The sequence below is a fragment of the Lingula anatina genome, chromosome 2 (genome assembly GCF_051362555.1).
Source record: "Lingula anatina isolate TDL-2025a chromosome 2, LinAna3.0, whole genome shotgun sequence".
NCBI lineage: Eukaryota > Metazoa > Brachiopoda > Lingulata > Lingulida > Lingulidae > Lingula > Lingula anatina.
In genome coordinates this window covers 13,991,317-14,007,276 of record NC_141768.1, presented here as the reverse complement: position 1 = coordinate 14,007,276, position 15,960 = coordinate 13,991,317, and the positions used below count along the sequence as shown (strand labels likewise).

Here is a 15,960-nt window from a genome sequence, read left to right as displayed (position 1 = left end):
GACCGCAACCAGATTTCTGTTGATCATGCAGGTAATTTACAGTTACACTTAATTACACGGTCCGTGTCTGCTCTCCAAGCCTATCGTTGAGGTGTCGGGAAAATTCCAACGATGAGATACGACTCTGATTAAAACTCCAAGACTCGTGCTAGAAGTAATGACAACACCACCCGATCAATACAACGCAAGGTAGGCGCCAAAAGTATCAAATTTGAATTTCATCACCGTCGTTTATCACTCATTGTAATACGCGCTTGGCACGAAACTGAACCATTTAATATGTACGATGACTTTCCGACTACCACTTTCCCACGAAGTGACAGCTCGGTAATTGATGCGGAGGAATTTTTGACAACTCAATCATATTCAGAAATGAATTTCGGATTTAACTCCTTAGGTAGATATCTCGTATCACGCATTGCAGGTGAAATGAATATATTTATCTTTTAAATATTATCATTATCCAATGGTACATTTTGTACTTCATTGAAAATCAACAAAATTTACAAATTCTACAACAGTTAAATTATCTCATAGGCCTTAATTAAAAAACTAGAATGATCTGTTTGACTGGCCAAAAGCTGATTATGAAGTATTTTTTTACAATGTTCAGATATTTATGGACCGAGTTAGTGGTTAAGATTTACCTCAAACAAGCAAATAAGGAGAGTTTTATGGTTATCAAAGTAAAAAAAAATTATATATATACCCGTCCCTGTCCGCAAGTAGTTAAGTACAACCAATCTCAAAATACATGGTAAATGGCAGAGTGCGTATACAATTTTACTTTGGCTCTTATAACTTTAAGTTTAACCTAATCACAGTAGACCCGATTCTTGTTAATTACCTACTAACAGATGATAACACCAAGACAGATTTGTTGAAATCATTAACTGGGTCTCTTTATTACGTCTCAATTTTTGAACCTATTTTATATACGGCTTGCATTATCAATTTTAAACTCATGGTCCACATTAAAATATATATGTAAAACCAACACTTTTTTGTGCAACAGGCCTTGCAACATATGTATATGCCTCAACCTCAAACAATTTTAGTTTGTGACCTCTGAATCTTGTATCAAAAGAGGTAAAAAGACAGGCATAGAAGAGCAACAGGAAGTCTATCATACGGCTAGTTTAACACCATTAACAATTTTTGTATAAGTTTCTTAATTTGAATCTTCCTTTTAAATATACCTTATAGGTGCGTTTTCGTTTTTTATACTAACGATATAAAAATTTGTCTAAATAGATGTCAGAAATTAATAGTTTTACAAGCCGCATAACAGTAAAATGAGCAACTTGCAAAAAATCGCTCTCCAAGTAAGAAACAAATACAATAGACATAGAGAAAAATGAGTCTAATATTGTATGCAACGATTGGAATAAAAATAAAAGGCATTTATATTTATGCAGTTATCTGAGCAGTATGGTGGCTATGAAGGTTGGAAAGAGAGAGGTAACGTGCTTTGTGTTTCGTAACTACTGGTACCACCATGAGCTATAACGCGTCTTTATAAAGACATTCAATGTCATTTGATACAAAAACATTCACACTGGCGAATAATTTCACAGCTGTGATTTTAATATTTTATTCAATCTTTTTGATGAATACTTGTTTGATCATTATTCACGGTGTATTTTATGCTTGAATGTATGCAGCTGGTTGTAACAATGGTGCACACACAGCCGCAATACTTCCAAGGGAACAGGACGTAAATGATTCAATGACGACCGATCATAAAGGATATTTTATCTTTTTAATGTCATATTAAGTACGTGAAATCTGAAGAACGAAAAAATTACCTAAGATACATAAATTATTCAGTAAATCCTTATGTGGCGGTAAATAAACTAATGCATGACTTAAACAGCCCCTAGGTAAAAACCGTATACAGGAAACTTTATAGAGGGAATATACCAGTATTTTCTTCTACTTGCAATGTCATGATTTCGGAGATAAATGCCACCCGTTAAAATTCTATCTATAATAAACGTGTAAATGAATATCTGTTGCTCAACATGCCACGCCACAAGCAGGCCATATATGAAGTACACTTTTCTTTTTGTAAATATCCGTTTAATAACTACAAAGTCCAATATTGGTGCGGTATGAGTTAATGCGCCCTCCGAAAACCAGAACGTGTCTTTCCGTTGGTTACAATGACCAAAAACGTTTCAAATTGCGAATGACAAGAAACATTATGTAGTATTAAAAATACTACGTGCTACTGGTGTTCTCTATCAGTGCCCCACCTTTATCTTTGACAGCCTTATTTCTACATGGAAACATAGACTTCAGTTACTGTAACAGGTGAGAGGTGCAATTTATCTGGATGGAAAGAGGGGCGATTGTCAATCGCGTTATTGAATTATTCAATGTTTAACTGAATTATATAAAGGATGGGTGGGAGATTTCTGGCCACAGAAATAATAAATATCACATCCAAATTATAGTAATAGATCTGCAGTAAAAAATCCATATCTGTTTATGGGAAATGGGAGGAATGGATATAGACTAAAATGATTTATTCTTCTTTATTTCAGCCAAATAAAAAACGAGAAATTACAGAAATAAAACTGCTCCAAAACAAATCAACACTGTAGTGTTCCCCCGAACTACTGATATGAAGGACTTTGAAAAACGGTAGATTGTTAATAGCACAAATAGTATTGTTCAAGTTGTTCACAGTTTCAGCAGGAATTAAATTGCAATCGACAGGAAACCCTTATTTGTCTTCATTAGCAATGTTTTTTACCCAAATGGTGCATTTGTCTTCATATAAAGCTGATTGTGCCTCTTAGCACCGGACCAAAGTCATATTAAAGATGAATGATGATGTAGTTTAAATTAAATTGATAGAACTGTTCCCTTTGTAAAGAATTTTATGAACTTTCTGTAAATTCTTTTCAAAGAAATCAGATACTAGACTGGATAAGTGCGCTGAAATGTGAAATGCCAGTGATGGCCGGGTTATCATTTTAGGTAAAATGTATTTCAAGTGAAAAATAGTTTATCTGAACTTGGAAAAAAAGAAGCATAACACTTTGGCTAATATAAATAATAATAATAATATAATAATAGCACTTTCGGTGTTCTTTATTCACTTTTGAATAACAGAAAGCTAGTTCTGTTTCTGAAACTGGTGACAAAGGTATGGAAGAGTTCTTAATGAGAAAAAGAGAACGAATGAATGGTATTTTGTTGTCTGTGAAAGAAAAATTAAAGAAAAATAAAGAAAGAAAACAATACCACAACAAATACCTCATAAGAGAATTACCTTGAAATGACGTGACTTTATATGTCCCGAGTCGACATACTGGGATCTGTTTATCCTAATTTTTCTGGTCAAGGATAACAGTCGTAATCATCCGCCAGTGTGTTTTGTAGTTTGGCTTTGTTTCTATTTGCCCGTCGATGCATATAAAATTGTGTGGGATTGACTTTACGTCGTCACATTGTTTATAATAATCGAAAAGTTTAATTCATTTTATTGCAACGAACCTCAGCAAGCTGTAAACTGGTTGCTGTTCCTCTTTTCGACTAGTGCTTCCCACAGAAGACTACCCTCTAGCAGTGCCACAGATTGATTTTTCACTAGATATTCATAGATAATTTTTCTGGCTAAATATGGTCAATCTTCTAACTGGCTGGTGGAAAATGTGCCTATAATATCTGCCGCTCTGGAAGAGGGTAACAGAAGACTGTTTTGACTTCGAGTAAGGCTTGTCTTTGTTTGTTGCGTCACTCTCTTAGCGCAGGTTACTATTTCATCTATTCCTTGTTCATTTTTTTAAAATGATTAACATAATTTAAACAATTCCTTTTTTTAGTACACGTTAGCAGTAAAAGAAATTTTCACCACAAAATTTATGGATTATTTATCGAAATAAGAACACAAAATTGTCTGACAGACTTTTTTTCGTGTTTTAATTTAGTTCAATAAACTTAACAAGCGCCAAACAGCGTTATAGAAGGGGAAAATGTCCGCACAAGTAAGACGTGTGACTTATCTGAAGTTGAAAAAAAGAGAACCATATGCTTTATGAAGAAAATTATAGTAATTTTCGCCCGCATATACCTGCGGAGTAAAAGTCATCTTTACAGAAAATTGAGGTAATTTAACATAATTCTTTTATAACTTAAAAATCATAACTTTCCTGTTTGCTTCGATTGAAAGTGGAATCTCAGCAAAACATGTCGTTTGGAAAAGATGCTATTTTTATGTGTCCGTATACTTAAGTGAGCAATTTACAATCCTCTTCAATTTAATATAGCGGTAACAAACCGATTTAGATTACAATCTGTGAGTTTGCATTAGGCTTATATTTATCCAACAGAAATTATCCATTATGAACTAATATCAAGGCAATAGGAATTCTTAATTTAACCACAAATACTACAGACCTTTCAATGTTTCATTTACCTCTTTAACCAGCAAAAAGCGAACTGTGAACCGTAACGACGGATCATGTATTTGTTTCATAAAAGCCCGCTAGAGGTCAGCGCGGATCGGTGCGTCTCTGTATGTCAGCCATAAGAGGTCCCCGAAGTTCAAAAGAAGGCGTCAGACACGGCCAGAGAAAAGAGAGCCGCGGAGCTGTTTTTTAGATGAAAAAAGAAGCCTTTGGGCGTAGCATAGTTGTCATATATGTCATTCGGCCCGCCTTATTTTCTAAGCCTCAGTTACTTTTATGGGGATACTTAAAGTGAGAAATTAATACATTTGAAAATAGACATGTTTTACCAACTAATCAACCCGCGATCTTTCTTCTCGTACATAAGTTTACTCACCCAAATAAGGTCTTAGTTGAAGTGAAATATGACTTAATAACATCTCATTTGCTGCTTTGCGTAATATGTTATTAGAGGTTAGGGGCAGGGATCTTATTTCGCAGTATTATCTATATATTACTAAAAGAGATGGGAATTTGTTGTTACATTGATAGTATTAGGGGTCTATTTTGGTTTTTCCTTTCCTTTTTTTTTTTCCTTTTTATTTATATAATATTACGATAGCCAAATTGGACATGACAGAAGGCCTATATTATCAACCTTAAAGAAATAATAAAATCATTGCAATAAAAGTGACACGTACTCCTGCTGCGAGAAAAGACAAAAGACAAAATACCGTGTGTTGCTGTCCATTGGAAGGCACCAGGTTATTAGCATTATGTTATTCACAGAGAGATAGAATTACATTGCCCCGCAGTGAAATCACTTCTAAAGGTGTGTTCTACAACGATGCCGCGGTCTGCACTGATTGTGTTAGATGTACTCTGAACAGCTGTCACAACGTTGCACCACTTACAGGTTCAACAGGCATTTCCTCGTGTTTGAGGATCTGTGATGCACTTCTAAAGTCTCGATTTTCAGTTTAGTAGATCAGAATTCTAAAGTTGTCTTTACCAGCAGCGTTTAAATACTTTTCCGATCTTAAACTTTGCACACGGATTTGCTGTTTTATCATTTCCAATTATTTTTTCAAACATCTGTCTGAATACTGTTGTTTGAAAAATGAAAACAAAAACAACACCCGTTTGCAAAGGGTATTCTTGCCTCTGCAGGGGGATAATATTAGACAGTCAGGACCTTGTAACGATTTCTGATGTAAAAAGCGTTCGCATAACTTCTGCATAAGTACAGTCCTTTCAAATATATTCATAACACTGCTAATACGGACAGAGGGTTGTTAAATATGTATGCAAGCATCTCAAGTTACGGCTTTAGGTACGCTGCAAATAGCCAGTATCGCTTAACTCCCTATACTGTCAGACAAAAAAGGACTGCTTTGAAACAACAGTGAATGAAGTAGAGCCTTTTAAACCACGGATATCTCAGTGACCATTAATAAAAAATCAATACAATCGAAACAGAAGATGCCTTAGAAAGACTAGATTACATAACTGGAGTCGATATGTTGGCTTGTCCAACATTTTTAAAAATCGTTAACGTTTTGTTTTCAGTGGCTATCATGGGTGGAGATAAAGTTGAAACTGGTTTTGAAAATGGTTTCTGATTTGGTTTCATTAAACCATTTATTGTTAAATATTTTTCCTATCTCAGCTTTTCAATTAGCACTTTCAAGGGACGAATTTGTCGCGACTTGTCGGATTGTAAACGAGATTCGATTTCCGATTACTGCCACGCATCGATTTAGAAAAGCTCAAACCAGGGGGTATTACATAACCGGTAAAAAAAATCGATCAAGTTCCTTCTTTTTATGCAGTCAGTTTTTAATAAGATGAATAAAATGGGCTAAACTTTGTAACCGTCTTCATATGGAATAATACAATTCACTTGGATGAAACCTACCGATATTTTAAAGGCTGAATTTTTTCATTTCATTAAATTGAAATGTAGGCTGTATCGTTTACCTGGAAATGTGAGATTTCAATCAGTATGTCAAATTATAGTACAGTATCGCGTTCCATAGTACCTAAGTTGTTTCACGCAGCCACTTGGGAGTTCGCAGACAAATAAGCTTAGTCGTATGAAACCCTTCGTCTTAGATAACTAATTAAAAGTGCCTCTCATCAATACTGGTTACCGGTGATGTATCGGAATCAGAGCTTAATGGGTAGCTACCAACGTGATACCGAATCAATAAACAGTTAGATAGTCTTAATACCTGCCTGAAGCTGATATCACCCTGTTTAAAAATGCATGCCGTACAAATAGAAGAATGGTCTATGGATTCATGTCTGTCCAATAACAGCGCATTGTAGTAAAGGCTTACATTTCTCCAAAAATCAATCGTTTAGGCGGTTATGCAATATCTGCCATTATCTCACGTCAATAACCTGTTCTTTCACCTATCTGTTATTCATGACAATGGATTATTGATAAAACCCTCAGGCTGAGAGGCATTGGTTGTCGTCCCAGACTTTAGGATCAGATCGTGAGACACAGAGCAAAACGAAGGCTGGTTCTCGGCCTGAGCACCGCAAAATAAAATGTGCGCCAAAACTGGCGGACTTCAGGCATCCAAGATGGGATCTCCATTTTGTGCCATTGTTGCCATCCTGCTACTGGTGAGTTTTTAATATTTACATAGATAATGAACATATAGTAAAATTGGAGCAACATTTTGTATTTATCATACGTCGAGAACGGCTGTTTGAAAGGATTATCAACCTCCATCATTAGAAATCTTCATGAATTGTTTTGCAAAAATCTTTCTATCACAAAAGTTTGGATGCCATATACCCTTAGAGTTTTAAATGAATAATTTTTTATTTTGCATTCTAGGTGTGCGTAAGGCAGAGTGAAGGCTTTGTCACCAGAGCAGGTAATTCAAGTTCTTCGGTTTTTATTTTAATATTCGAAAAATGACATTAAATTAAATAATCCATTCATTTCGTCGTTATATGTGATTATAATTTGGCATAAGGCCTGTTAACACTTTTTAAGACCATGACTGAGAACGAATATTCGTATGTAAGGATTGTTGCTCTACTACGTCTGTCACGACTATTTGAACGACGTACGATGCGATTTTCATTCAAACCCCTGCATCCTTAAAATCAATATTATTCTTAATGTTATCAAAATGCATTTAAATAATGGTCATTATTGTATGAATCACATTTCTTGACTACCTGTTGCAATTCCATCTATCCAGAAAATATAACATTTGATTTAAAACAGATATTTGGTTTTCAGCTGTCTGGTAGATGACTTTTTATACAGTGTATCAATTGTCGCTTTTTTTTTTTAACGCGCTTTGATATGGTTCCCATTTGAGTGCACTAAGTTATATAGACTTCTTTGAAACTATATTGTGCATATAGTTTTTTTTTTACTGGCAATCGTGAGGTACTTTGTATTTAACGCGTTTCTTACCAGAAGCGATTTTTGACTCAAAACAAGTAAAAAACACGAAAAATAAAAAATAGAAATTAAAAAAGCCTTACTCTGATACATGGCATATCAGTTTTCTTACTCTTGCAAATATTCTTAAATGCACATTTGAAAAAAGTTTGCATAAACACGCAAAGGCAGGTGTCGTTTTTATACAGACATGCTAAAAGAATACTTTGAGACTGTCCCGATATCATATTTTTTATGTCTACATATCCTGCATAGCTTGTTATCTTTCTCAATGCAGACTTTCAAAAACGATAAAAGCCCCCAAATACTTCGAATAAAAGTACCAGACATTGATAGTTCCTTCTGGAATGTACAGGAGGACATTGCGGTCTAAACATTATGGGAAACATTTAAACGAAATTATTAACTTTTAAACGGCATAAAATATCGATTCCAAGCAATGAATTGTGAGTAAGGGCAAATAACTTTTTTTGGCAGGGAAATCCCGGATAAGATACTTTTAAACAAACAGCATCTATTTTGTGACCGACTGTCGGTGTTATTTTCTAAAAAGTTTTATGCTCATTGCTTCACAGGCGTTATCCAAGTAAAAAGATTAGAAAGGAATGAATTAATTATTATATTTCGAATGCTTTAAAGACCTACTTAACACAACATATTTTTAAGAGATAGAATTATAGTTTTTGTCGCGTATTTCGCAGAAATAAGTCGATCTGGAGCTTTCGAACGTTTATTCACCCCCTCTCTTTTTCATACAATTTCACAAGTATTTATACTCCATTTCTCCGTACAGATCATGCGTTTACTTGTTTTCTTTCCATTGTCTTTGCGTGATTACAAGGATTTTTCCATTTTCATGTTGCAAACTACCATTAAACATTTCCTTATTAGGTAATGTTTAAGGAACTTGTTTTCAATTTAAAATATTTTTGAATTCCTCATGCTTGGACCATATCCATCCTTAGATTGCATGTGTTTCACAAGTGTCAGAATCTTGCAAATCTATTAAGAAATTAACCAATCAAAGCGAACTATATGTGACTTTGACATGATCCATCTTTTCCTACTACATAAATTCTACACTTGTTGACTCTTAAACGCCCAATAACTCCCTATGTTTTTTTTACTCATTGATTCCGTTTTAATTATTATTTGCAATTAGTGAAAGTGTAAGCCTTTTACTTTACGACATTAAGTCAAATTCAATGGATTTTGGATGTAATGATTAACATTACTCTCTCTGACATATTGGCTGTTATATTGTAACGCGTTGTATGAGAAACTTTCATATTTGTTGGCAGAAACGTTAATAGTTTTGAAAGTATTAGATAATTATTTTTTAAAGTTTATGTTATTTTATGTTTTAAATCAAGACATATCGTAGAAATCGTAGTTGAGGTCTCAGCTATTCACCTAATAGCAAGTGGCATTTCATGACTGCTTTCTAAAATGTAATTGCCAAGTGGAATTTGCAATCTTATTAAGAGACGACATATAATATTTTATCACTGATTTCATAATCAACAGGCAATATGAAGGAATGAAAAATGAAGGAGTAAGGTTTAAGACCGCAAATCCAATATCGATTATGGTTCAATACTTTTGATTATGAAATAATAGATATTGATGTTTTCGTCCGCTACAGCGTGACGAATTCCAAATATCAAAGATCTACTTCACGGACAAGTTAACACAGGAAACAATGCGCTGTTGTTAACACAACAAAACAAAATGTTATTACATAAGAAATAACCAATACTGAATTACAATGAAATTCGTTGAACTTCTCAACCGTTCTTACCCTTGCGAATATTTCACCGCAGCAATGACAGGTTAATCCCTGGCGGCATTATGACAATTTGCAAAACTGGACATGTCAGCCGATTATATATTCTTTGTTCCTTTGCATATATGTATCGGCTGATGTTTTGGCCACACCTAAATGATTGATTTTTCTGGTTTTCATGCATTTTAGTGGGGTAGATATGCGTACGTTGAAAGATATATTTCCAATACTGATAGTTTGAGTTGTATTAACATGTATTTCCCTTTGTGCAGTACATGTAGTCTAAGACTGCATTCCCACAAATTTTAGATCGATCTATCCCCGCGGGGAGTCTCACTAGATTGCTGTCAGATTAGCCGGCTTAAATGTCTGTCCCGCCTACTAAAAGCTGTAAGGGGGTAATTAACTTTCGTGCGCGCTTAGCGTGAACCCCCAGGGAGTTAGGTCGCTCCAGATGGATCGATCTAAAATTGTGGGAATGCAGTCTAAGGGGTGAAGTGAGGCTTTCCACGGGCTTCAAATTATACATTTGTTTAACAGGGATGGCCATGGCAATTAACAATCGATTAGGATATCAGTGCACATTAATGGTGTTTAAATAGCACTTTTCTTCCTCTTATAGATTTTTCTCCTTTTACACAAGTTATAAACAAAATGTGATAAATTCTTTAGGGTTGTATGTAAGATATCATGAAATGTAAAATACTATAAAAGTCACAGGTAGATTATATTTTATGATATAACTAACATATCCGGCTTTTGTAAACATTTACCTATGCTACAAATACAGTACATTTAAGAATACTGTACATGTATGGAAAGATCTCAGTATTCCTCATACACTGAAGCACGTTATTTAACTTTATTTATTTAACTTTAAAGTGAAGTGGACGTCGGGCACATTGCCGCTTTTCTGTTGTGATAGTGTATGATACCAAGCGTTTTACTCAGTTCTTCTACATTTTAGACTATGTTGGCTGCTTTCCTGAGGTACTTCATGATAGAGAATTCCGTGTCCATGCAGGAACTTACGACCCGTCCGCCATGATCGTCGATATCTGTAAATACAGGTGTGAAGAGGACCATTATGGGTAGGTTATGCGAATGTCTCACGGAATATCAAACATTATAAGAAGATAATTTCTGATATCAAAATTCAGTGTTCTGTTTAGACTACATCCTTCCAGTTTCTTGTCTGAACATAAATATTAGCAATGTAATAATGTTATTGTTTGTATAAAAAATGGCGATTTTGAGTGTATGATGATTTCTTGGAAATATTTATCAATCTTTAATACTATAAAATAGCTTGACACACTGTTGTGTTTCATATTTCTTCTTTCCCTTTCTTTTTTATCTTCCATTTTTCAGATAAGATCATTTAGCCAATAGTTGGATATATTTCAACCCCTCAGCACACCTCATGCTATACGAAACTTAATTCCATGACGATATAATTTTATTCTAGTTATGCCGGATTGCTCAGGGGAAAATACTGCTACTGCTCTGACTCGTACGGGCGCCATGGCCCTGCTGACGAGAACAGCTGTGTCAACGCGTGTTCGGGTAACAATACGGAGAACTGTGGCGGCCAGCTCCATCACGCCGTGTACAGGCTGGATAACCCTCTGGGGTATCTCTCCTTATCAGCGCCCGGTAAGTACGGCCGTGAACAGCCTTTTAAACATCATATATACAATTGATTCATTCATTAACTGGAGCAGGTGGCAATAAGATTTTTATACAACGCACAGTTAATATTCTGTTGCGGCGCATACTAACTTGGCCTTCCAGTTCAAACGGGATATTGTTGCATATTTTTATGCAGCAGAATATGCAGAAAAACATACTGCTACATTTCTTCCTGCATGTTACGTAATTTTGTGGCTTTGTAATCTTTTTTTAAATGCCATATCAATGAAAATGTTAACCCTACATTAGCGTTTGCATTACAATTTATCACATTTTTCTGTGTCAATAGCTGTTTTGGAATGTAAGTGCCATGTCCTAATTTTGATGTTGTGTATTGTGTTGTCGTATTTCTAGAGTTAATACGTAAATGCATTTTTAGTCTGTAAGATTGTTGTTTCGGGACTGGAATAGTAGGCCCCCTACCTGACGGGTGTACCCTTAAAAAATGGGCCGGGTTCTTCTTTTTTTATCAAACATCTGTCAACGGTCTCTCACAGTTGTCAAATTTGTAGACGAAGATTAAACAGACAGGCATCCAGTCGACATATTGTTGAGTTTGTCAATTTGCAGTATGTTTCATGAAACAAAACAGACTAAGACGTAGTCGTAGGCCTTTCAAATTTTAAAGAAAAAGTATAATAATAATATCTGACTATCATTCTAATATTATCGATATTTTCCTATTTACTGCCTATCCACAGTATATGTAGATTAACAGTAACTATTTTCCGTTTTCATTAGTATTGGGGCATGCCCAGGAAACGTACAACATAAGTGTCACGAACCAGTATAATGCCAGTGTTGACTATACCTTAAGTGTATTAGCTGATGCATCGTCCACGAGATATATTCACTCCAACGTTCGGGAAATTCACCAAAGTGAATTGTACTTTGACGCTGGTGACATCGTCAGTTCTGTGAAAAGCACCCACTTCTTCACAGGAGAGGAGGTTTTGACATCCGCTGTGACCAAGGTAAGGCGTTATCACTGTCATCATTATTGTTTTTTATTATTATTCTTTTTATCATTCAACATTAGAGTATTTGTGTATGTTATGTGAAGTTTGATGTTGTTTGGGTGCGGGTTGAAAAAAAAGGCATCTGCATCTCTCTGCATGGATTCTCCAGTACAACGTTTCACGTACGTTATTGTTCCGACGTCTCTTCCTCGTTTACGTTTTATTGTAGCTTAAACTGTTCAACTTCCGTGCATTAGATGGTACCTCTACCTCGGAGAAGTGGTATCGATTGAAACGCTCTAATGTTTTTTGCACTCAAATTGAGCAAAACATAAACAGTATATGTCACGGGCGACTGAGCAAACGATGCATGCAATTCAGTAATGAGCCTACATGTCTTGTTTTCATTTCAAGCCATTAGATGTAAGTAGTAATAAAAAAAACCCATGACAATTAACAAAAAGGATTTGCCCTGATAGGACCCTCTAACTATGTATGTTATTTTTTGTAATATGCGTTATAATATTTATTTTACTACATTAAAAAGAAAAAAATGTTTATTTTGGTTGGCATAACAAGTATATACACAAGATTCAAAAGGTACATGTAAAAGTTTATTTGAATACACTGAACAGCGTTTTTATTGAATTAAGGAGAACAAAAAAAGACTCAATGATGAGCATTTTTATTGATCCAAAAAGAGAGATGACATTGTTCATTGATGATATGAACTGGGTAGTATTACGGTAAAACTATATCGTTTGCACGTGAATCGACTGTTGTAGTGGCTTATTTATAAATACTTAAACGTTGTATGGGATACTTATTTATTTCTCTAAAGCCCCAGTCCTTTATTCTTAAACGGTTGCCTTGGTTTACACAAGCAAATCAGTAATGCAGTCGGCCGTAAACAATTTGTTTATAGCGGGCCTTTAATAGCAACAACCATAACTTCACAATATTTTTTCCGATACAAAACTAAACATTGGAATACTATTCTCCTCGAGTACTTTTCATTTTCAAGTGAAAATTGAACATCTTTTTGATTCAAAACTATTTTTCTGTTCATCTTTGAAAATCAGAAAATTTACCGATGAAAATGCGTCATAAGATATTTTTCTACAAAAGATCGCATTTAACAAGGCAGTTTTCTTCTGCTTAGTTATGTTATAGAATAAAAGTATCATGTATATTTACTTAAACACAGGTAAGACACAGGTAAGATAAAACGTGTTTATATTTGTGCTAAATATGCAATAATGTCTATGCATTCGGTGTTAAATAAGAAACCTTGTCTATTACTGTTATATAAACATCACAATTTATGCTTTTACTGTTTTATATGTATAACATTTCTCTTCATTTGGCTAGAGCCGAATAAATTTCTTGAAAAAATTTTAATACGCCCTTTGCAAATTGGACTCACATAAAAGCACCATCATTTCCAGTGGAAATATGAAAAATATGACTGCATTGTTGACGGAGAATGTTGAACAAAAACTTTCGAATGTTAAAGTAAATTTGGCATGTAGTGTTTTTTTAGACAGTTGCAAAAAGTGTCTTTAATTCTTTAACAATGGCTTTCCAGCTGCGAGCGCTTACCTATGTATTTGCAATTAAAGAGAATCCCTGATTTATGACTGGAAGTTAAAATACCTTTAAAAATTGATCTGTCTCAGCGAATAAGAGTTTGAAAAAAATAATATTTCTTAAGATTGTTTTAACGATCTTGTTTTAACAATTAAAAAAATATTTTAAGGATAAATATATTTTGCTATTTCCAGGTATATATGCCCGTCCAAAAGTTGAATCTAACGTGTCCTTCCGTGGCAACACAGAACAAACCCTTTTTCTGCAAGATGACCGTGCAAGAGGGAACCAACATGGCTGCAGATGTTAGCGTCATCGGTTCAGGCAACCGAGTTACGTTTCAGATGCCAGGTAATCATGAAATGTGTTGTTTATTTTGATTACAACCGAAAAACAATATCAATCTGGCTGTCAAATTATTAATCAGTTGAGAACTCTTTACACAACATCGCCCATTGTATAATTCTGTTGCATTTTTTAAACTATAGATACCTCCATCTACACCGTTGGGCACATGGGTGGGACTGCAGGATCTCAAACCACGCATCATAGCAAGATTTACATCTTGCAGAACCAGATATTCAAACATGAAGGTTTATTGAAGACCGTGCAATACGATGCTATAGCAACAGGGACAATTATCTTTCAGGTATTGAATTATAGATGTTGTTATCGATAAAGATAATAAACACCATTCAGTGCTCTTGCGGTTTTCAATGTTGCTTTGGTATAACATACAGCGTATAAATCGAAATAGCTAAGTTATCCCACACACCATAAAGTCGGATTATCAAAAATCGTTCTTAAACAAAACTGTATTCATTATTAACGTTTTGATCATTTGTCATTTTCATTAGTTAGTTGTCACCACAAAAAAGGCGCAACTTAATGCGTGTGACACGCACAAGCACTTTTCGCCGGCAATTTTGCTAATATTGAACACTAGAAAGGTGTTGAATTGACGCTTGCCTTTGCTTATACATTGCAACGAAAAAATATAAACGCTGATATTATATTATTTTATATTTTCGAGGGCTTTTTCATTGTTTTAAATCAGCACAAAGATAGATGCATTTGAATAATTAGATGCAGGAAAAAACTCATTTTTGGTATTTGGATAATTATAAATGGTTACAATAACCCTAAGCCTCTTTAAATTAATTAAATGAGATCGCTGAAATGAGATAAAGGAAATCCTACTGATATTCTTCCAGGTATATCGTCCTGTGTGCTCGTCTGGCAGCACTTTCTGCATGAAGTCATACAATTGTATCGGATCGACGGCGGTCTGCCAGGATCAGACTGACCGATGGGCAATAACTTGTGCAAGTGACCAGTACTTCAGTTTTCCTGGCCGCACTTGCCGTGATAGGGCTACTAATGCCCGGATAGACTGGTACTTCGCCAGCGACTGGAATGCTATGCCTGTGCAGACATTGGAACTTGTAGGGGAATACACACACGTTATAAGCTCCACTGGTTTGGGTTTCGCTGTGCTTGACTCCAGCGCCATTGAAGTCCAGCCGGGAGATGTATTTGCTTTCTATATGGAAAATACCATTACCATCAAGCATGCAGATTCTACCGTTGCTGAAGAAACCTACTCCGATGTCGGCAATAACTGGGGCAATCGCGTGCCCGGCGAGTACCAGATCCCCGGTTCTTTTTCAGGATCAAACACCAAGCACATGGTCAAGGCGTTCGTCGTGCGCACGGTGACAACCTCGTTTGAGTACACATTTTATAACGCAGGCAACGTTACCTTGGAAGCGATCGTGAGTAACCAAAATATGCTGCCTGGGGATCAAAACTACAGAGCAATCAATGATTCCGTCGGAATAGAAGTTCAAGCTGTGATAGCGAATCTTACTTTCAACTTTGTTTCACATGGTAAGGCTAGCCATAGATACTTTTGTAGAATCAAAAAGACAGTAGAAATCGAATGAGAAATGAAGCTTATTAAGGAATGTAACAAGATTGATGCAGCTTGGAATCCAATGCACGGTCATCCGTCTAAATTCTGAATTATAAATTAAGCATAATGAGAGTATCGCGTTCATTATCAATTATGGCTCGTCTGAATACAATCTAAAGATG

At 35.3% G+C, this 15,960-nt stretch overlaps 1 protein-coding gene across 3 annotated transcripts in view; it reads left to right on the top strand.

Annotated features, from left to right (window-relative positions):
• LOC106155657 (polycystin-1) overlaps positions 1-15,960 on the top strand; it is a 50,215-nt gene continuing 34,255 nt past the window's right edge. The window contains exons 1-9 of one of the 3 annotated variants that reach the window (XM_087003835.1): positions 1-189; positions 6,862-7,037; positions 7,255-7,294; positions 10,590-10,713; positions 11,091-11,278; positions 12,056-12,288; positions 14,058-14,214; positions 14,352-14,512; positions 15,078-15,753. In XM_087003835.1, coding sequence (XP_086859961.1) covers positions 6,960-7,037; positions 7,255-7,294; positions 10,590-10,713; positions 11,091-11,278; positions 12,056-12,288; positions 14,058-14,214; positions 14,352-14,512; positions 15,078-15,753 — 1,657 coding nt within the window. In that variant the 5' untranslated portion in view covers positions 1-189; positions 6,862-6,959. Of the gene's footprint in view, positions 190-5,521; positions 7,038-7,254; positions 7,295-10,589; positions 10,714-11,090; positions 11,279-12,055; positions 12,289-14,057; positions 14,215-14,351; positions 14,513-15,077; positions 15,754-15,960 lie in introns of those variants that run through there. The other 2 variants (XM_087003833.1, XM_087003834.1) reach the window with 2 other exon arrangements.